This window comes from Telmatherina bonti (assembly GCF_933228915.1).
Source record: "Telmatherina bonti genome assembly, chromosome: 20".
NCBI lineage: Eukaryota > Metazoa > Chordata > Actinopteri > Atheriniformes > Telmatherinidae > Telmatherina > Telmatherina bonti.
In genome coordinates this window covers 25884042-25900277 of record NC_136618.1, presented here as the reverse complement: position 1 = coordinate 25900277, position 16236 = coordinate 25884042, and the positions used below count along the sequence as shown (strand labels likewise).

At 39.9% G+C, this 16236-nt stretch overlaps 1 protein-coding gene across 1 annotated transcript in view; it reads left to right on the top strand.

Moving 5' to 3' along the window:
- Window positions 1–8326: 8326 nt before the first annotated feature.
- The window catches only part of LOC306770572 (A-type potassium channel modulatory protein DPP6-like), a gene marked incomplete at its 5' end in the record, with an annotated part of 225050 nt that continues 217140 nt past the window's right edge, over window positions 8327–16236 (top strand). Inside the window, one exon of the mRNA XM_079259446.1 lies at window positions 8327–8497. Within this exon, the coding sequence (XP_079115572.1) occupies window positions 8327–8497 (171 nt within the window). The remainder of the gene's footprint in view (window positions 8498–16236) is intronic.

Here is a 16236-nt window from a genome sequence, read left to right as displayed (position 1 = left end):
GCCACTTAAATCATAGGCGCTTTAAAAGGGGAAAAAAAAAAAAAAGTTTCCACTTTATTTTGTAATACAAGTCTCATAAAGCATGAATAGTTGGTACAAATGGTCAGGAATGGCATTGAACATGTGCTTTTTGCCCGATCACATCTCTATCTCTATTAGGGATGTCACTGGTTTTCTTGGTGCGATTATTGTCAAAGAAATAATCACGATGATATGATTATTTTGTTTAACATACATGTGTAGAATCACTTGAACACGCCAACACAACAAATCTTTCCGTTTTGATTTGGGCTGTCAAAATAAAAATCATTATTGCAAACAGAATGGTAGAATTAACACATTTAATTTTTCTTTTGCTTTAACCCATAAACAACAAAGTTATTGCTCATGTTGTGTTTAAAATCTGAATTTGGCACTGTCTTTGGGCAGGAAGGTTATTTATGGCACCAAGGTGGCTTGTCACAGTGGTGAATTGAATCCAGCATGAAGATTCCAGTCTTACATATGGGAACTCCGTTTTATATATGAAATAACACTGTTTTCACTCTGTCTGCATGATGATACAGAGCAAGCAGCACCCTCTGGCGGTTAAAAGTGAGGCATAAAGTCTAGAAGTGAAGTGCCAAAAATTGCAGTTCATCCCTCATCCACTAGGGGCTCTAAAACAGCAAAGTCCAATAGAGTCCTATGATCAAAAGGGCAACTTCACAACAGAAATAAATATGTTTACAGCCTGCTTAAAAAAAAAAAAAAAAAAAAAAAAAAAAAAAAGACATTTTATGTTTATTAGGTCATGTTTACCTTTATGACAACTGTGGAAGGATTGAATTTTTTTTATAGCTTATCCAGTTATAACCAATTTAATCCTTAAATTTGGTATAATTTGGGGTGTGTTTGGTTGTTTACGGGTACCCGATATCCCACTGCAAGATGACAGAATGTCGCACAACTGCTTTTTTTTAGATGGTTAACAGCGTGACTTAGCTTTAGCCCACCTACCTTTGTTAGCTGGTTAGCTCCCATTAGCTCCTGGTTAGCTCGATTAGCTCTTGGCAGCACAGTTTGGAGTTTGATAGATGTCAATCATCCATCTGCCTGACGCTCACAGCCCTCCTGTTAGCTCTACCTTTTTGCCCATTTTTGTATTCTCCAGGTGAGATGGCATGCATGATGTTGCCAAGATGGCACTGATGGGAACTGTCCCCTAAACATCAATTCAGTTCTACAGAAAGCTATTAGCATCTTTTATATACAGTCCATTGTTGACTTTTATACAGCGACTAATTGTTAAGTTAAATAAACACAACATCCTTCATTTCCACATCATCATAAAATGTGGCACCAAGGTCACCACTTAGAGCAAGGGTGGGCAAATCCAGCCCTTGAGACCTGCCGTCCTGCAAATGTTGGGGTTTCCCTGCTCCAATGCATCTGGCTTTCTCAGACTGGACTGAAAAACACAACGCTGTCACATGACAACACAAGAATGAAGTTGGGGGCAGATTTACCAAGTAGTGCAAGTTATTTTAATACCACAAACAGGGGTGTAGTCCAGGGTATATACAGAGTATACCCACTTCTTTATCAGTCAGCATTGAGTATACCCACTTCTAAACCCCCTATGGTGCTGCTTTTACAGTTACAAACGTCACTACACATGTAGCAACATCACCCAGCAGCTAAGCTAAGGTTATCTTTGCTACACTGGTGCAGTTAGTCAACAGCTGCATTAACTTTAGCCTGAACAAAGATAAAATAAAGCTATATGTATACATGTCTATGAGCCTGTCTCTCACTAGTCTGTGTCCCAGTATTGGTTTAGTCATTTCATAACTCTTCCTCCCTGAAACCGAAGAGCAGAAATTATGTGACAATGAGCAAATATACTGATGGATTTTTTCAGTAGACTAAATCGATAATCGACTAAATCTTACATGGTATTTCTTCTGAAACAGCGTTTTTCTTGGCTACTTTTTTTCTGTTTTTAAAACAACGACAAAAACTTGAGAGTATACCCACTTCTTGATGGACCACTACACCTCTGACCACAAACAAGCAAACTCATGAAGTTGTGAGAAACTTTTATCTACATTGTATTTACAACGGATGAGCTGCTTCTTACCTGAAATATAAGAAGGCCATGGACAGTAGGGATGACATGAATCTTACTGCTTACACCTCTGGATCGCAGGAGTCTTCCAACCTGAGGTCTCCATCAAATAATTGCTTTATGCAGCCCCTTTCCACTTCCTGAAACACAATTTGCTATATCGGTCATGGGTTGTAAAAGTGTTTTATGTTCTAGACTGAACCAGAGAATGACTGTTCTTCTAGCTGGACAGATTAACACAGCAGTGTGGATTGGGTTACTGGTCCAGGTTGGACCAGTATTGGTTTTTACTTTAGAAACCTGACATGGCCAGATACGCCTGCTTGAACCCATGGAGATCATTCTGGCCATTATACCGTTATAGGGACAACTGGGAAATCCTAATATGGTGAAGACTACAAATAAATGAAGGGTTGCAAGCAGATTCAGTAGAGCAGGTATTGCATGGTTCCAAGTTGTGGTTGATTTCCTCCAGCAAATTAAGAATCAAGTCTTAGCAGTGCCCAGGGCTGCTAATTTATTGGTCTACCATTATCAGCAGGGTTGATTAATTTAGACTTTGAATAGGACACACGGGTGTAGAAATCAGGACTATCCGGAAGCCACAAGATCATCTTACTGCATTTATTTCTGAAAAAAAAAGATTTTTTAAATAATTTAAGGCACTTGTTCTCAAACTTTTTTGAGTCCCAACCCCCAGGATAAAATACATAGGTGTCCGTAACTCCCTTCCCCACGCAACTACTCATTGAAAAATTGTGTGTTATACAAGATGGATAATCTCGCATCCATTCTCTAAATGTAAGGCTGGGAAACTGTCAGAAACTTCATAAATAAGGAGGATGAAGAGGTAGATTTAGGTAGATTTGGTTTATCATTGTGACAATATGCCTACATGCACAAAAAATAGCTTCTCTACTAAAGATAATGCCAAATTCATATTCTTGTGTGGCATGCTCACTAACTGTGTTGCTTATGTGTGAATGTGTTTAGAAATGAAGGTGCCAATTTTACTGATTTATTATAACATAAATGGTCTAATTGTGACAGCCCTTAAAAGCAATCCAAATGCATTCCTAAATGTAGGCTATATATGCTTTACAATTATCTGGTGACCACTAGGAAAGGGTCTTGCAAATCTCTGGTTTAATGAACAGCAAACAATTCAGATTTTTTCCAGTTAACACCAGTTACTATTTACAGTGATATTTCCTTTAGAAAACAAAAATAAAACAAACAACCAAAAAAACAAAAAACAAAAAAAACAACCATAGTTCAAAAACCCACAACATTTATCAACCTCCCACAGAAGCCAGTCATTTTTAACTCAGGATTTCATGCACTTTTTCAGTCCCTGCTGCTGGATTTTGTTGGTTTTATTGCTGAGCTGCCAGAATGACAAATCAACCCTCAGCAAACAGACTTTTTCTACTTGGACCACCATCTCCACCATACGTGAAATTATCCGTCTGGCTCTGTCTGTGAAATGGGATCGAAGTCAACAAAAGAGCATAAGATAACTGGAAAGCATTTTTTTCCCCTCCCCATTCCTCCTCAACTTGCATCTTCAAATTACCTTTGTGCCTCCAACACTTTATGTGCTCGATGGTTTTTTTTACCCGTCGTTACGGCTCTCGCCTGCCGCACCTCTCGGCTGGTTCATATTTCTCCCCCCTCAGCCCTCCATCCCTTCTCGCGCTGTCCATCTAAATTTCCTGGGGACTTTATCTCACCCATTTCAAATAGGATTTCGACTCAATTTGCCATGCCTCATGTCACTTTGCAGGAGAATTCTACACTTGATATAGACACATTATAAAACTGCAGAGTGAGCAAAACTCGATTTGTCAAAACTTTTCCCTCCCTTCTTGTTGTTTGTCATTTCTGAGATGTGTTTCTCCTTCGTAATGCTCTGATTTGCTGTGAGACATGCACCCCCCCTTTGCCTCACCCAGCGGCACACAGATGGGGGGGGGGGGCAGGGAGTGTCTATCACAGAAAGGTGTTGCCGTCAGATTGGTGTTAAGGCGAGTTGGTGGTTTTGCTGCGGCAAGTGACAGCACCTATTAATTTGGCCATTTAATTTTAAGTCAAACAGCGTCAGGCTCCAGCACCTTCAATCTCCCCCTGTCATTCACAACAAGCCTCTCGCCACCAGCCGCAAAACACACACACACACACACATTCTCACAAACACGCAAAGAAGGCACAAAAAAAAAAGCCTTTTAATCTCAAGCAGAAAGTTAGTCTGGTTATTTCCTTTAAATGCAAAGCCTGCAGGAAGATTCCTTTTAAATCAATCAGACTTGCCCTCCTATGGCTTTGGAAACTGCTTCTGCAGCATCTTGGTGATGCTTGGGGACAGATGTCAGGGTGTGTAAAACCACCACAGTTGCAAATTGGGTTCCCTAGTCATGAAGCACACCCAAATATGGTGAGTAATAGCCAGATTGATCCTCCCTCTGTGAAGCTGGGGATTCAAGCTGGAGCTTTATGACAGTCTTCTCAGCAAGAAATGGACTGCAACAGAGCAATGTGACTCTGTGGTATGAATTCATGAGTTCTGCCTCTTTCTTGCCCTCACCTTTACCTTTACTCCAGCTTCCATCACAGCTTCAATAGATAGTTTTTTTTTCTTATATAACAAGGTCAAACTTGTCTTTTATCCCACATGTAGTTGGAAAGATTTCCTCCTCCTCTGCGCTTTAGGTGTGCCAGCTGGACTCATTACTCAGCAGCCATATGTGCGAATGCGATCAGCGCTGCCACATCATATTTCATCTTTTTGACTGAAGTTTCTTTTATTCTCTATTTATTGGGTTGGCCCGTTTAGATCAAAAAATGGTTTCACTTCATCTGCCTGGCTCTTTTGAGGTTCTGTTTCTAGTGGAACTACTTTCTAGAGCTGTAACATATTGTGAGGAAAACATTAGGGATAACAGTATTATAGCGATTTAAATAGAAAACCTAAATAAGTTATATTGCAATTAGATTTATTAAACTTTTTTGGCAAATAAATTTGACTCAAAATGGGAAATTCTTAAGTTAAAAAAAAGTAATAAATAAGTATATACATATATATATATATATATATACATATATATATATATATATATATATATATGTATATGTGTGTGTGTGTGTGTGTGTGTGTGTGTGTATGTGTATGTGTGTATGTGTGTAAATATAGATATAGATAGATATAGATATAGATATATATTATTTGATTCCAAAAATGTCTTGCCTCTCATCCAGAAGTTTCTCAGTTCTCTTTGACATGTTGGGTGTTTCAGGCTTAAGCTGTTGTCAGGTTATGGACACCTTGTGCATCATGTCACAGACCCACCTGCCCATCCTGAAGGTTATTTAAGTTATTACATTTCATAAGTTTTCCTCACACCAGGACTGATGCACAGTCTTTGCATATTTTTCTCATGGGTGAAAATGCAGACTGGGATAATGCATCTCTTATGTGTCTCTGAACCAGTGGAAGGGGTCAAATGTCTTCAGGAATCAATAAGAGAAATCCAGTCATTCCCTATATACATATAATTATCATAATATGAATAAATATAAATTACTTAAATGTTGTGATACTTTTTACAGAAAAAAAAAAAAAAAAGGCTTTACAGCATTTTTATTTTCAGAAACAGTGAACTTGCCCTTTAAGTCAGCCTCCTTCGACATCTATTCCTCTAGCATCATAGTGATCAGCCTCCTGTTTAATTCATGTTACTTAAAGCTTGTCAGAATGATTGACCAGCTCCCTTGGCACACATTAAGTGCTTGCTGACAGACCCGCAGCTTTGTGTGTCCTGGCACTGAGACAGCTTTTAGAAGTTCTGCAGATGATGACCCGACAGCTCCCTCTGCCACCTCAGTGGGGCAGCTGCTTCTGAACCACCTTCGTTCTTCTGGCGGAGGAAGGGATTTAAAGACCACAGCCCTCCAGAGACGTGTGGTTGGATAAGTGCAGCTTTGGATGAAATGAGATGCGATCCATCATAAATCACGCAGGCCGGCTGACAGAGTGGGAAATGTGAGCTCATGGGTGTGTGCACAGTTTTTCAATAAAAGCAACTTTGTATGGCTGAGGTGTTTCTTTTCTCAGAGATAAGCGAAGCAGCTTTTTTCCCCACCAGATGGAAGCGTGTAATTATGCAGCAAGGACTTTCTTGCTTCCTTTTTTTTCATCCTCATAGATGTTCGTTTCCTGTTAGATGCCTAAGATTACAAACATTAAGGACTCTAATTGATAAAAACGGGAGTGATTCCCTGGCTCTGCTTTCCAGCTGCCAGTTCTCTTCATCTATGACTACACCTCAATGACATGTAACATTTTATGATCCATCACATTGCTGTCAAAAATAGAGTCACACTTTTAGTATGACTTTTTCGTATACAAGGTCTGCAGCTTTCTCCTCTTGACAGGACACTCTGACTGAGATTAAACTACACAGGTCTGCCCTCTGCTGCCCAGATAGAGCCTTTAACTGCAAGTTGCACTGAACTGTCTCTCAAGAACTATTCTGCCTGTGCAGGATTTCACTTCACTGTGAGGAGCAAAGAGACCATCATTTTTAATTTTCTTGATGATCAAGTTGAGGATTTCATGCAGCAATCCCCCATTTCTTAGTCCTGTGACCATAGTTCTTGAACATATTAGGATAATCTTTGGATTCTGTGTCAGTCTGTCATGGATTAAATATAAATCTTTGTTCAGGTCAGGAGTTGGTACAATTCGCAGGGACAGGATGTGTAAATCTGATCAGATGTGAGCTGTTCTGCTGGCGGTGGACTTTGAATGCTCTAAAGAGTAAAGATGTTTACATTTCATCCTGCTTTGTCCCTGAAGGGTCACGCCCGCACTTGAAAATCTGTTTTAGAACTCCGTGAGGCAGAAATCCCAGCATGCTTTGGTTGTTAAATGCACCGAGGGAGGTGTTAGATATCCTGTGAGGCCTTAAAAAATCTAATTTGATGACAGATTATGAGAGTGTTGTGTGTGAAGTGAATCTTCCTGAACTGGTGCTGCAAATAAAAATGCTGGCTAGCCAGCTATTTAATCACTTTTTAATAGTTCCTTTTTTTCCCTCTTATATTAAGATTAAATGGACTCATGTCTACAACTTAAAACTTTACAGTTTTTTTTTTTGTTTTTTTTTGTCAAGTTGCATTGTGGACTTCTCGTTTTCTAGATCGTTTTTGTTATTGCTTCTGGTTTGAGTCATTATTTGAGACTTATTCTCATTCAGAAAATTCTGATATTAAGTCATCTCAGAAGTGAGGATTTTATTGGTTTCTTTGCCTTGGAACTACAAACTCCTTAAGTTCCCTTTGATTTTTCTATGTTGGGCCGGGAAAATAGGTACAAAACAGAGTACACACCTAAAGAGCTCGGAAGTCGTAATTATCATGAACATCTTTATTCTTCAACTTTATTTTAATGAGGGAAAAAAATTTGGAGAGGATTAAAATTTCTGGAAAATCTCTCTGAGTCATGTCAGACAGATTAATCCTCTTATTTTCTGCTCTATCAAAACCCCCTGTGTCTGTGATGTGCCTGCCAAGCTGTCATTTCGCTTCCCTCCACATGAGGGCACTGTTGCACTCTTCATGGCACCACCACTGACCCAAATGAAGGCAGATACAGAAAAGAAACTCATGGATATATTTGAATAATTTCAGCTTTACTTTAGGTTTTTAAGTCAAGATAAGTTTCGACTGCAGTGTATGAAGGTTATGTCTTTGGCAGCTGTCTGGCACCCTCTACGCTGACTTGTTAGGCAGACTTATTAGTCCCTGAACGTTTTGTCAGCGGACACTTTTTTTTTTTTTTTTTTTTTAGCCCTCTGGCACAGGGGGGAGGAAAGCAAAAGCAAAGGGACCATCCACCTCAAATTCTCTGCTTTTCGAGTCTGTGTTGCATCCAGACTACATAACCCCTCGGAAAAGTGTGGAAACTACAAGATCTTGAGACCAAACTGGCGATCCTGAAAGTACGTGATGTGAATCCTGAACACAGCCTGGAGTGAGTCCTTTCAACCCCCCCCCCCCCCCCCCCCAATAGCTGAATTACAGCAACATCTAATCGACTTCGTTCAGTCACTGTTAATTGATCTCCAACTTTCTTTTTCTGCTCGCATTGACGGAAAATCCCAGTCAAGTTTGTTGGTTCTTGAGTTATTTGTTTAAATCCTGTCGCGACTTGAGGACATGGCGTCGCTGTATCAGAGATTCACCGGCAAGATCAACACAAACAACTCTTTCCCCAACCCTCCGGAGGCGAGTCATCTCCTCGGGCAAGGTGGCGAGGGGGAGAAGGCGGCGGAGAGCCAGAGACCCCGGCTTCACAACCACAACCGTCGCCGCTGCGAGGACGAGGACGTAAGAAAACTTCCGCCGTCACCACATTTAGGCATCCGCCTTCACAACCAAGTGTCCTCTGTTAAAGTAACACGCTTCTTCTCTGACTGCTTGTGGCGGACATGTTTAATACATCGCAGAGGTCATGAAGTAATGACAATTTTCTCTTTTCTGTTTTTTTAAACCGCTCTTTTAAAGGCAAAGTTGTCAAACTCGTGTGTCGTCGCCTCAATTGGCTGACATGTCTGTCAGTAAATGACGCGTCAGTTACGTGTCTGCGTGCAGCTTCAGAAATCTCACAAATGGCATGTTGTTCAGAAACCACAATGTGCTGTGTGATCATTTAAAACAGGAGATGATTTTGCTTTGATACGTAGTTTTGAGGATGGAGCTAATGTTTGCAAACTCCCCATCCTGCAGTTTAACAGTAATGTTGAAGTTTGCTCACAAGCTGCGTTTTCGCTGTGATTTTTTTCTGATGGACTTTTAAGAAAAGTCCCGCAGGGTCACCTTGTTTGCTTGTTGGTGAAGGCGGGTGTTTTTTTGGGAAGGTGCTGAACAGTTTGAGGAGCAGGTCGGCGCCGCTGTGCGTGGTGGCGAAACGCAGACTTGCGTCGTGGCTCTCTCCATGGTGCTGAAACATCCAGCCAGAATTCAGTTTTGAGAAGGGAGCTTGAATTAGTTTAGTCCAGCTTTATTACACAGGAAATAGTCACACCAATTGCTTATTTGATTTTTTTTTTTTTTTTTTTTTTTTAAATTAGTGTATTTATGAGTTGTCCTATGCAGGGCCGGATTAAAAGTGCTCAGGCCCCATGGGCACAGAGTGCCCCACAAGCCCCCCTTCCCCAGCGCAAATTTGTGAAAATTGTGAATGATACACCGTGAAATGAAATTTCTAACATCTCTCAGTCAGTGGTACCAATAGCAATACACTAGACACTGTGGTGTAATTACCTGGCTTTTATGTACATTTTGTTTCATGTCCAAACTGCTGGTGTATGGCCAATGTGGGCCCCACTCGTCTCCAAATGGGCCCCAAGTGGGTGTGGGCCCCTGGGCCCATGATGCCCATTGGATAATCCGGCCTTGGTCCTATGCCAGAGATCTACAATTTAAAATATTTTCTAATCAGACGGAAATCTGACACAACACCTCTTCACTTACTCAGCTCAGAAGATTAGATTAGATGAATCCTCTCAGATCATTTTTTGTGCATACCCTTACTGGTTTTAATGTGTACACAACATGAAACATGTTGTCAAAATGATATATCACATTGTTTCACTGCCCATTAAATAAATAAATAAATAGAAAAAGAAATAAACTAAGATAGATAAGAACAGATAGATAAATAAGAGCAAGTCAGTGGATGGTTGCATAGCTCATTATGTTTCAGCTAGCCACATGTTATTTAATTCCAAGTGATGCAGTGAGCGGCGTCTCGTTTCTTGAGGAACTATGTTGGGAGACATGTCCTGTTGTCATGGAAAATATATTAATCTGGTTCAGGAGGGTCAGATCAATGGCATGCCTCAAGCAGAGAGCACAGCTAAGGAGTTTGCTGAAACTGCTGAAATTGGATTAATAAGTGTCCACATATTATCATGATCAGTGAAATCAAACTGGATTTCTGCATGATATATATATACAGTCTAAAGGGAATTAAAGGGAGTGGGACTAAATAGCTGTGCAGACTTGCTCAGGTATAACTTAAGCAACACTATGTGCCTACAGAATGAGGTCAGCTGACTACCTGAACATACTGAATGAGCAAGTTATTCCATCAGTGGAGGTTTACTTCCCTGATGTTATGGCCATATTCCAAAATGACAATACCAGGATAAGTATAATCTTGGAATATGTGAGAATGTGGCCCAGGGAGCACAAAACATCAATTTACCACACAATCTGGTCAACACAGAGTCCAGACCTGAACTCTGTAGAGAAAATTTGGGATGTACTGAAGGGGAAAACACTTTCATCATCACTCCAAGAACTTTTTAAAGATTTGTTGCAAATTTGGGGAGAAATAAATGTTACACCACAGCAGAACTGCTTTGAGACGATGCCACAGTGAATGTGGGCCATAACCAGAGCTAATTGTGGTGCAGTAATACATTAGAGTGTGTCACATTTCATTCGGCAGACAGTACATATATAGATTGCAAGATTTTACAACCTGTATAACATAGATTGTTCTTTGGAAAGTAATTTTTTGTGGGGGGGAGGGTTGATCTATATACATGTACATATGATGTCACAGAAGAAGGGCCAAAATTAAGGGCCACTTACTGATCTGATTATTGATATGTCTGCACCGATAACTGAGCGACAGTTGCTGGCAAATGAGAAGCCGATTACTTACTTGTAGTTGGGCAATCATTTTAATGTCGAGCACGCCCCTTCAATGGATCGTCCATTGTTTCGATGTGAGTTAGCATTGTAGATGCTAACCACTAGCACATGTATGCTGGCCATCCACTGGTTGCATACTCCATTGCTATCCGTTAGCATGGATATGCTGGCATTGGAGAGGCAAACGACAAGCACACCTATGCTAATCAAATATAACTTTAATTGATTTGATTAGCATAGTATGAATGGTTCTGCTCAACATTAAAATGACTGCCCAAGCATATCAATAATCAGATCAGTAAGTGGCTTCGGGATAGATGTCTCCTGTGACAAAGAGCCGTCAAGTAGCGGCAAGTGCGCAATAGCCTTCTTCTGCGCCATACCATAAAAATTCTTCCCTATTCAATATATATATATATATATATATATATATATATATATATATATATATATATATATATATATATATATATATATATATATATATATATATATATATATATATATATATACATACCTTATAGAAATAATAAAACATCTGTTTATATATAAATTCAAGCTAACAAAAATGTTGGTCTTAATCTAGCAGTGAATTTCGATAACATCTAAGGTTGCACTCACTTGATCGTCCTCTTTACATTTTGAGCAATATTAGCTGCTTTACAAATGCATATGATGAAGAATATTTCCTCCTCAAAGTTTTTAGACTTTTAAACAAAATCAAGCTGCAGTAATGTGTTTAATATTTGTTTAACAACACTTTGAGACTTACACATAGATGTATTGTCTCTTTCGCTCTCGTTCTCTGAGGCAACTTCCCAGATGTGTGCCTCAGCTATTTCTGTTTGGAGTTGTGATTCTAACGCTGATGCTGTGGTGAAATGTGCAGGAGGTAAAACACTAGTTGAGGTGTGCATGAATTTAACATGAGGTTGATTTATTGACCGGTGGTCTTGTCTTTGTGTTTGTTGGTGCAGGGAACTTCAGCATGATCTGAAATCAATACAAACAGTGATGTGTAATCTATATGCGTCAGACTGAAAGCATAGTGGGGGGACACTGCAGACGACGAGTCTTTTGAATGCAGACGTTTATGCAGTAATTATTACAGGTCGAACGCATGATAATGCGGCCCTTTTGTTTCGTCACTGCAGCTTTAAAGTGTCGTAAATCAATAAAATAGTGTGTGTAGAGCTTTCATCCCGCTCTTGACCAGAGCTGGTTTTTAATGTCAATCCATGCTTTGGCTTCTCTCCCGCTGTATGGCCTTAATGAGCGAGTCTGGAGGTGACATTTACATCACACTGTGTGGATGAGAAGTTGAGCCCAGTGGGATGAAGAGCTCATCCAGTGAGTCAGCTTCCCCACAGAGCCACCATGCAGCCCTGATCTGCCACTTCACAACTTCAGCCCCCCCCCCCCCTTCTTTTCAGCTGCCACTCCATCCTTACACAGCGCTTCTTTGTCACTATTATTGTACCAGCTTAAATCTGAATCCAGGACCAGACAGAGTGAAAGACCTCTAAGGAGGTTACGTTTGTACACACGATTCTCTGTTTGGCTATCTGTTAGTAGCAAAACACAAAAACATCTGGCAGGGTTTCTCTTCTGACATTGTAGGTTGTCTGAAATGTTGGGAGTGATCTGGAAGGAATGATGGAAACAGGAACGTTTAAAAAGGATCCTCAACAATATGGAGATGAGCTGCTTGGTGTAGGTCTGTGCTCTTCAGGTGCTTTTCTAGTTCCAGATGTTTGCAGTATGTTGGGTTGGGCTTGAAAAGAAGAAAAACATATATTTACATACTTGGAATATTTTAGAGGGTTTGTCAATGGGATGTATTTAGCTTAACATCAGAACATAAGAATCAAGTATTTATTGTCCTTGATGTTAAAATAACCAAGTGTCACATGTGGAACGACACGAACAGCTCTGTATAAAAATATCAGGGATGGATTGGAATACAGTACATTTACTAGATTAGATTAATTACTATTTTTACTTGTTTTTTATACGATCATTTCCATTTTAGTACCCAAATATTAGTTTAATAAAAATAAAAAAACAAACAAAATATTACTTAACTGTTTTTTTTTTTTTTTAAATACAGTCCATCAGTACATATTCTAATGTAATCATTAGTCTTTTAAAACTTCATCTCCCCCATATGCAGTAAAATGTTCCCTTTACTGTGACCTCAAAGTATCCAAATAAAGCATGTGGTTTCAGAAATATACACATCTTATTGGGAGAAACTTTTTTGAGCAGAGGCCTAAAAAGCTTGGGCACAGGTCTGAAAGAGTTAAGTAACATGATAGAATATGAGCTGACATCATCCAGAACTTTGGATCCCGCAAAACCGGCTCACTATATGGTTTTCTCATGATTGTAATCAGAGATGCAAGTACCTGCAAATGAGCACCTGCAGAATGATTAAATGATGGTTTTATCACATCAGGTTGATGCTTTAAACTTTTACTTGTATGATAAGTAATGGTTGAGTAAAGAAGGACAGACAGACAGGATTTAGTGTCCCTCACACAGACATTTAGAGCAACTCGTTGCAGCTGAAACTGGATTCGAGATGGACTGTTCTGTGTTCAAAGCTTCATCCTTCATTGTCAATACATTTGATAAAGATCTCAGTCTGAAATCCTCCTTAATGACAATACCAGGTTGCTGAAACAACTCAGTTTTTTGCTCATATTTCTTTCATCATCCTTGTTTTACCTCCATCTAAGGAGTGGGCTCATTTGCAATAGTTTAGAAATGGTAAGTTAAACTGCTGACTTTAAGTGTTGAGTAGAAGTAATTTCACATTAAGCAGCGTTGCTCCCTCCTGAGTCTTTGCTCCAGGACCTTCATTTTAAAGTAAAGCGTGCGTGCAGCCCTGCATTTCTGCCTCATTAATTAGAGATCATCTCCAATGGTGTCTAAAAGGTAGACAAAAAGCCCATATGGATCTTTACTCTCACCATCAAAAGTTCCGTCCCTGCGGTGCGATTTTGATTGTCTCAGCAGACCCCATTACAAGAGCAAAAGTAAACATGGCTGTTGCTGCGTGTCTCTGTCTGCTCCGATCAGTACAGACGTAACGAGACTCAGGAGATATCTGGCGAAGACTCCGACTTCTAACTCATGGAGACTTGAATGTGTATTTGTGTAAATAGTGCAGCTGCACCGTTCTCATCTTACTGGAGCTGCACTTTGCATTAAAGAAGGGTGAAGCAAAGTATATCCCCCTCACGCTGCTTTATATCTCCATCAAACACACACACACACACACACACACACACAAATGCTCACACAGGAAGGATTATTGTATAGGTTCAGACTAGATATGATTTATCTTTTCAATGCCCTTCTGATTAGCAGGACAAAATCAGACTCGGATTTTATTCTAACTCAAAAAATAACAATAAAGCGAAAAGAAAACAATTATACAGAATATGTTTTAGGCTGTGCTCTTCCATCTATTTTTCTGCATAAGCAAATGTGAGGGTTATTTTGAGGTTTCAATTAGGACTGGGAATACTTTTTTAATTTTTTAGCTTTAATGGAAAATAAAACTCAGATTTTTTTTTAATATCATTATGATTTTAAATTTCTTGGTGGTCTTTTGCAGTGTTGTCATTCCCGATGCTGCTGTACCCATTCTGCCTGTTAGCTTGTTATTAAAGAAGCACACAATCATAAAATGCCACTACTTAAATAAAACAAACACAAAATCTACTTAAGTTACTGGACTTCTCGGTTTGACTTCTCCAGTGTGTTACGACCCCCAATGGAGTTTGTCCAGGCATACAAAGGAGTGGCAACATTAACAAAAGAAAACCAGGAAGATCCACAAAAATGAAGGCTTTATTTAGGACCCGCTTGTACTTAAAAACCATCAAGAGTCACAAACCAAAAGCCAAAACAAAGCCAACAACAAAAGCATAAACCAAAGCTGGCACCAACCCAGCTATAATCACAAAAATGTTCACGAAGGCACAAACACCAAACAGTCAACCTCATTCACTGTCAGTGAATGAGTGGCAAGCTGTGGCACCAAGGCTTAACCAAACACAGCTTGCCATGAATGAAGGTCGTTGACAGCCTTTATTCTGGTGCTCAGCAGAAGGTCTGGCCAATCAAGGGTAGGTAGGTGTGTGGGCGACCAATCAGCATCCAGCACATCAGTCTGAAGGCAGTGCCAGGAAGAAAACCAGGTGTATCCAATCTCCCAGGTGATGATGGTTTGAATGGTGATCAGCTAGATGACAGGCCATGAGCCGTAACAAGTGGCTGATCTTGAATAAGTTCTTGTGTTTCCATGTTCCAGGATGTTAACAGCAGCCAGCATTTTGCTGCTCCAGAACAAAGGCAAGGGAGATAAAAAAAAAGATCAAACACCATGGGTGTCACGTCGCTGTCTCATCTAGCTAAGAGAGGAAGGAGAAATTGTCATTTAGGCCGAACATGAACTGGAAGCAGATGTCGTTGCAGAGTCAGCGTGGCTCGTGTTTCCTCCCTTCCTCTCTGCTGTTTGATGTTGTAATGCAGCTGCTGAGCTTGACTGAAAACGGTTGTTTGGTCACGCCGTGTCATAAATCGCCACATGGACTTTGTTTGTGCTAAGGTATAATAAGGGATTTTCTTCTTAAGGAGATTCGGGTCATTCAGTGCAGCTCGCTCTGTTTTTCTGCTCCGACAGTCAAAGTGTATTGCGGGACGGAGGGTTAGTTCGGCGCAGGAGCCCATAACCTCGACTGAAAGCCAGGATATTACACCTCGTTCATGTCTGCTCTAAGTTAATGGACCATTCGGCGTGGTGTTATCTGATAGCTACTGTAGAAGTGCTGATAAGCAGGAGAGGAAGGTTCTTTTTAATGCCCAACATGGATGGTATCAATTTTTACTCTCTGATAAGTGTTTGAAAATCCACAAAAACCCAGATATAAACAGTCTTGATCTATTACTCTTCTACATTCAGTAGAGGAAAAACTGAAAGTTAACTCAGCTCTTTTTTTACACCCTTTCATACATCTTTGTGTATTTTCTTTTATATTCCCAGAACATCTCATGCATCATCTGTCATGGCACCGTGGTCGTTGAAGCTCAGAATAAACTAGAAAGAGAGTGCACACCAGACAAGGTGCGACATTGTCATGTTGCCCTGTGTGGCCCATAAATAGACCTCTAGAGCTCTTTGGAGGGTTTACACGTTAAACTAACCTTTAAATAAAGCAGATCAGTGGCAGCTGTGATCATATCTGAATGATCCATTTCATACTGCTGTACTTGCTGTTTTTTCACAACTTTAGTTTAAATTTAATGACATTAAACTGGTTAATTTGGTCTAGAATGTCATGGTTTGCAGGAAATAAATCTTCCTTTTAAGTATTGGCAATGTAACTGAT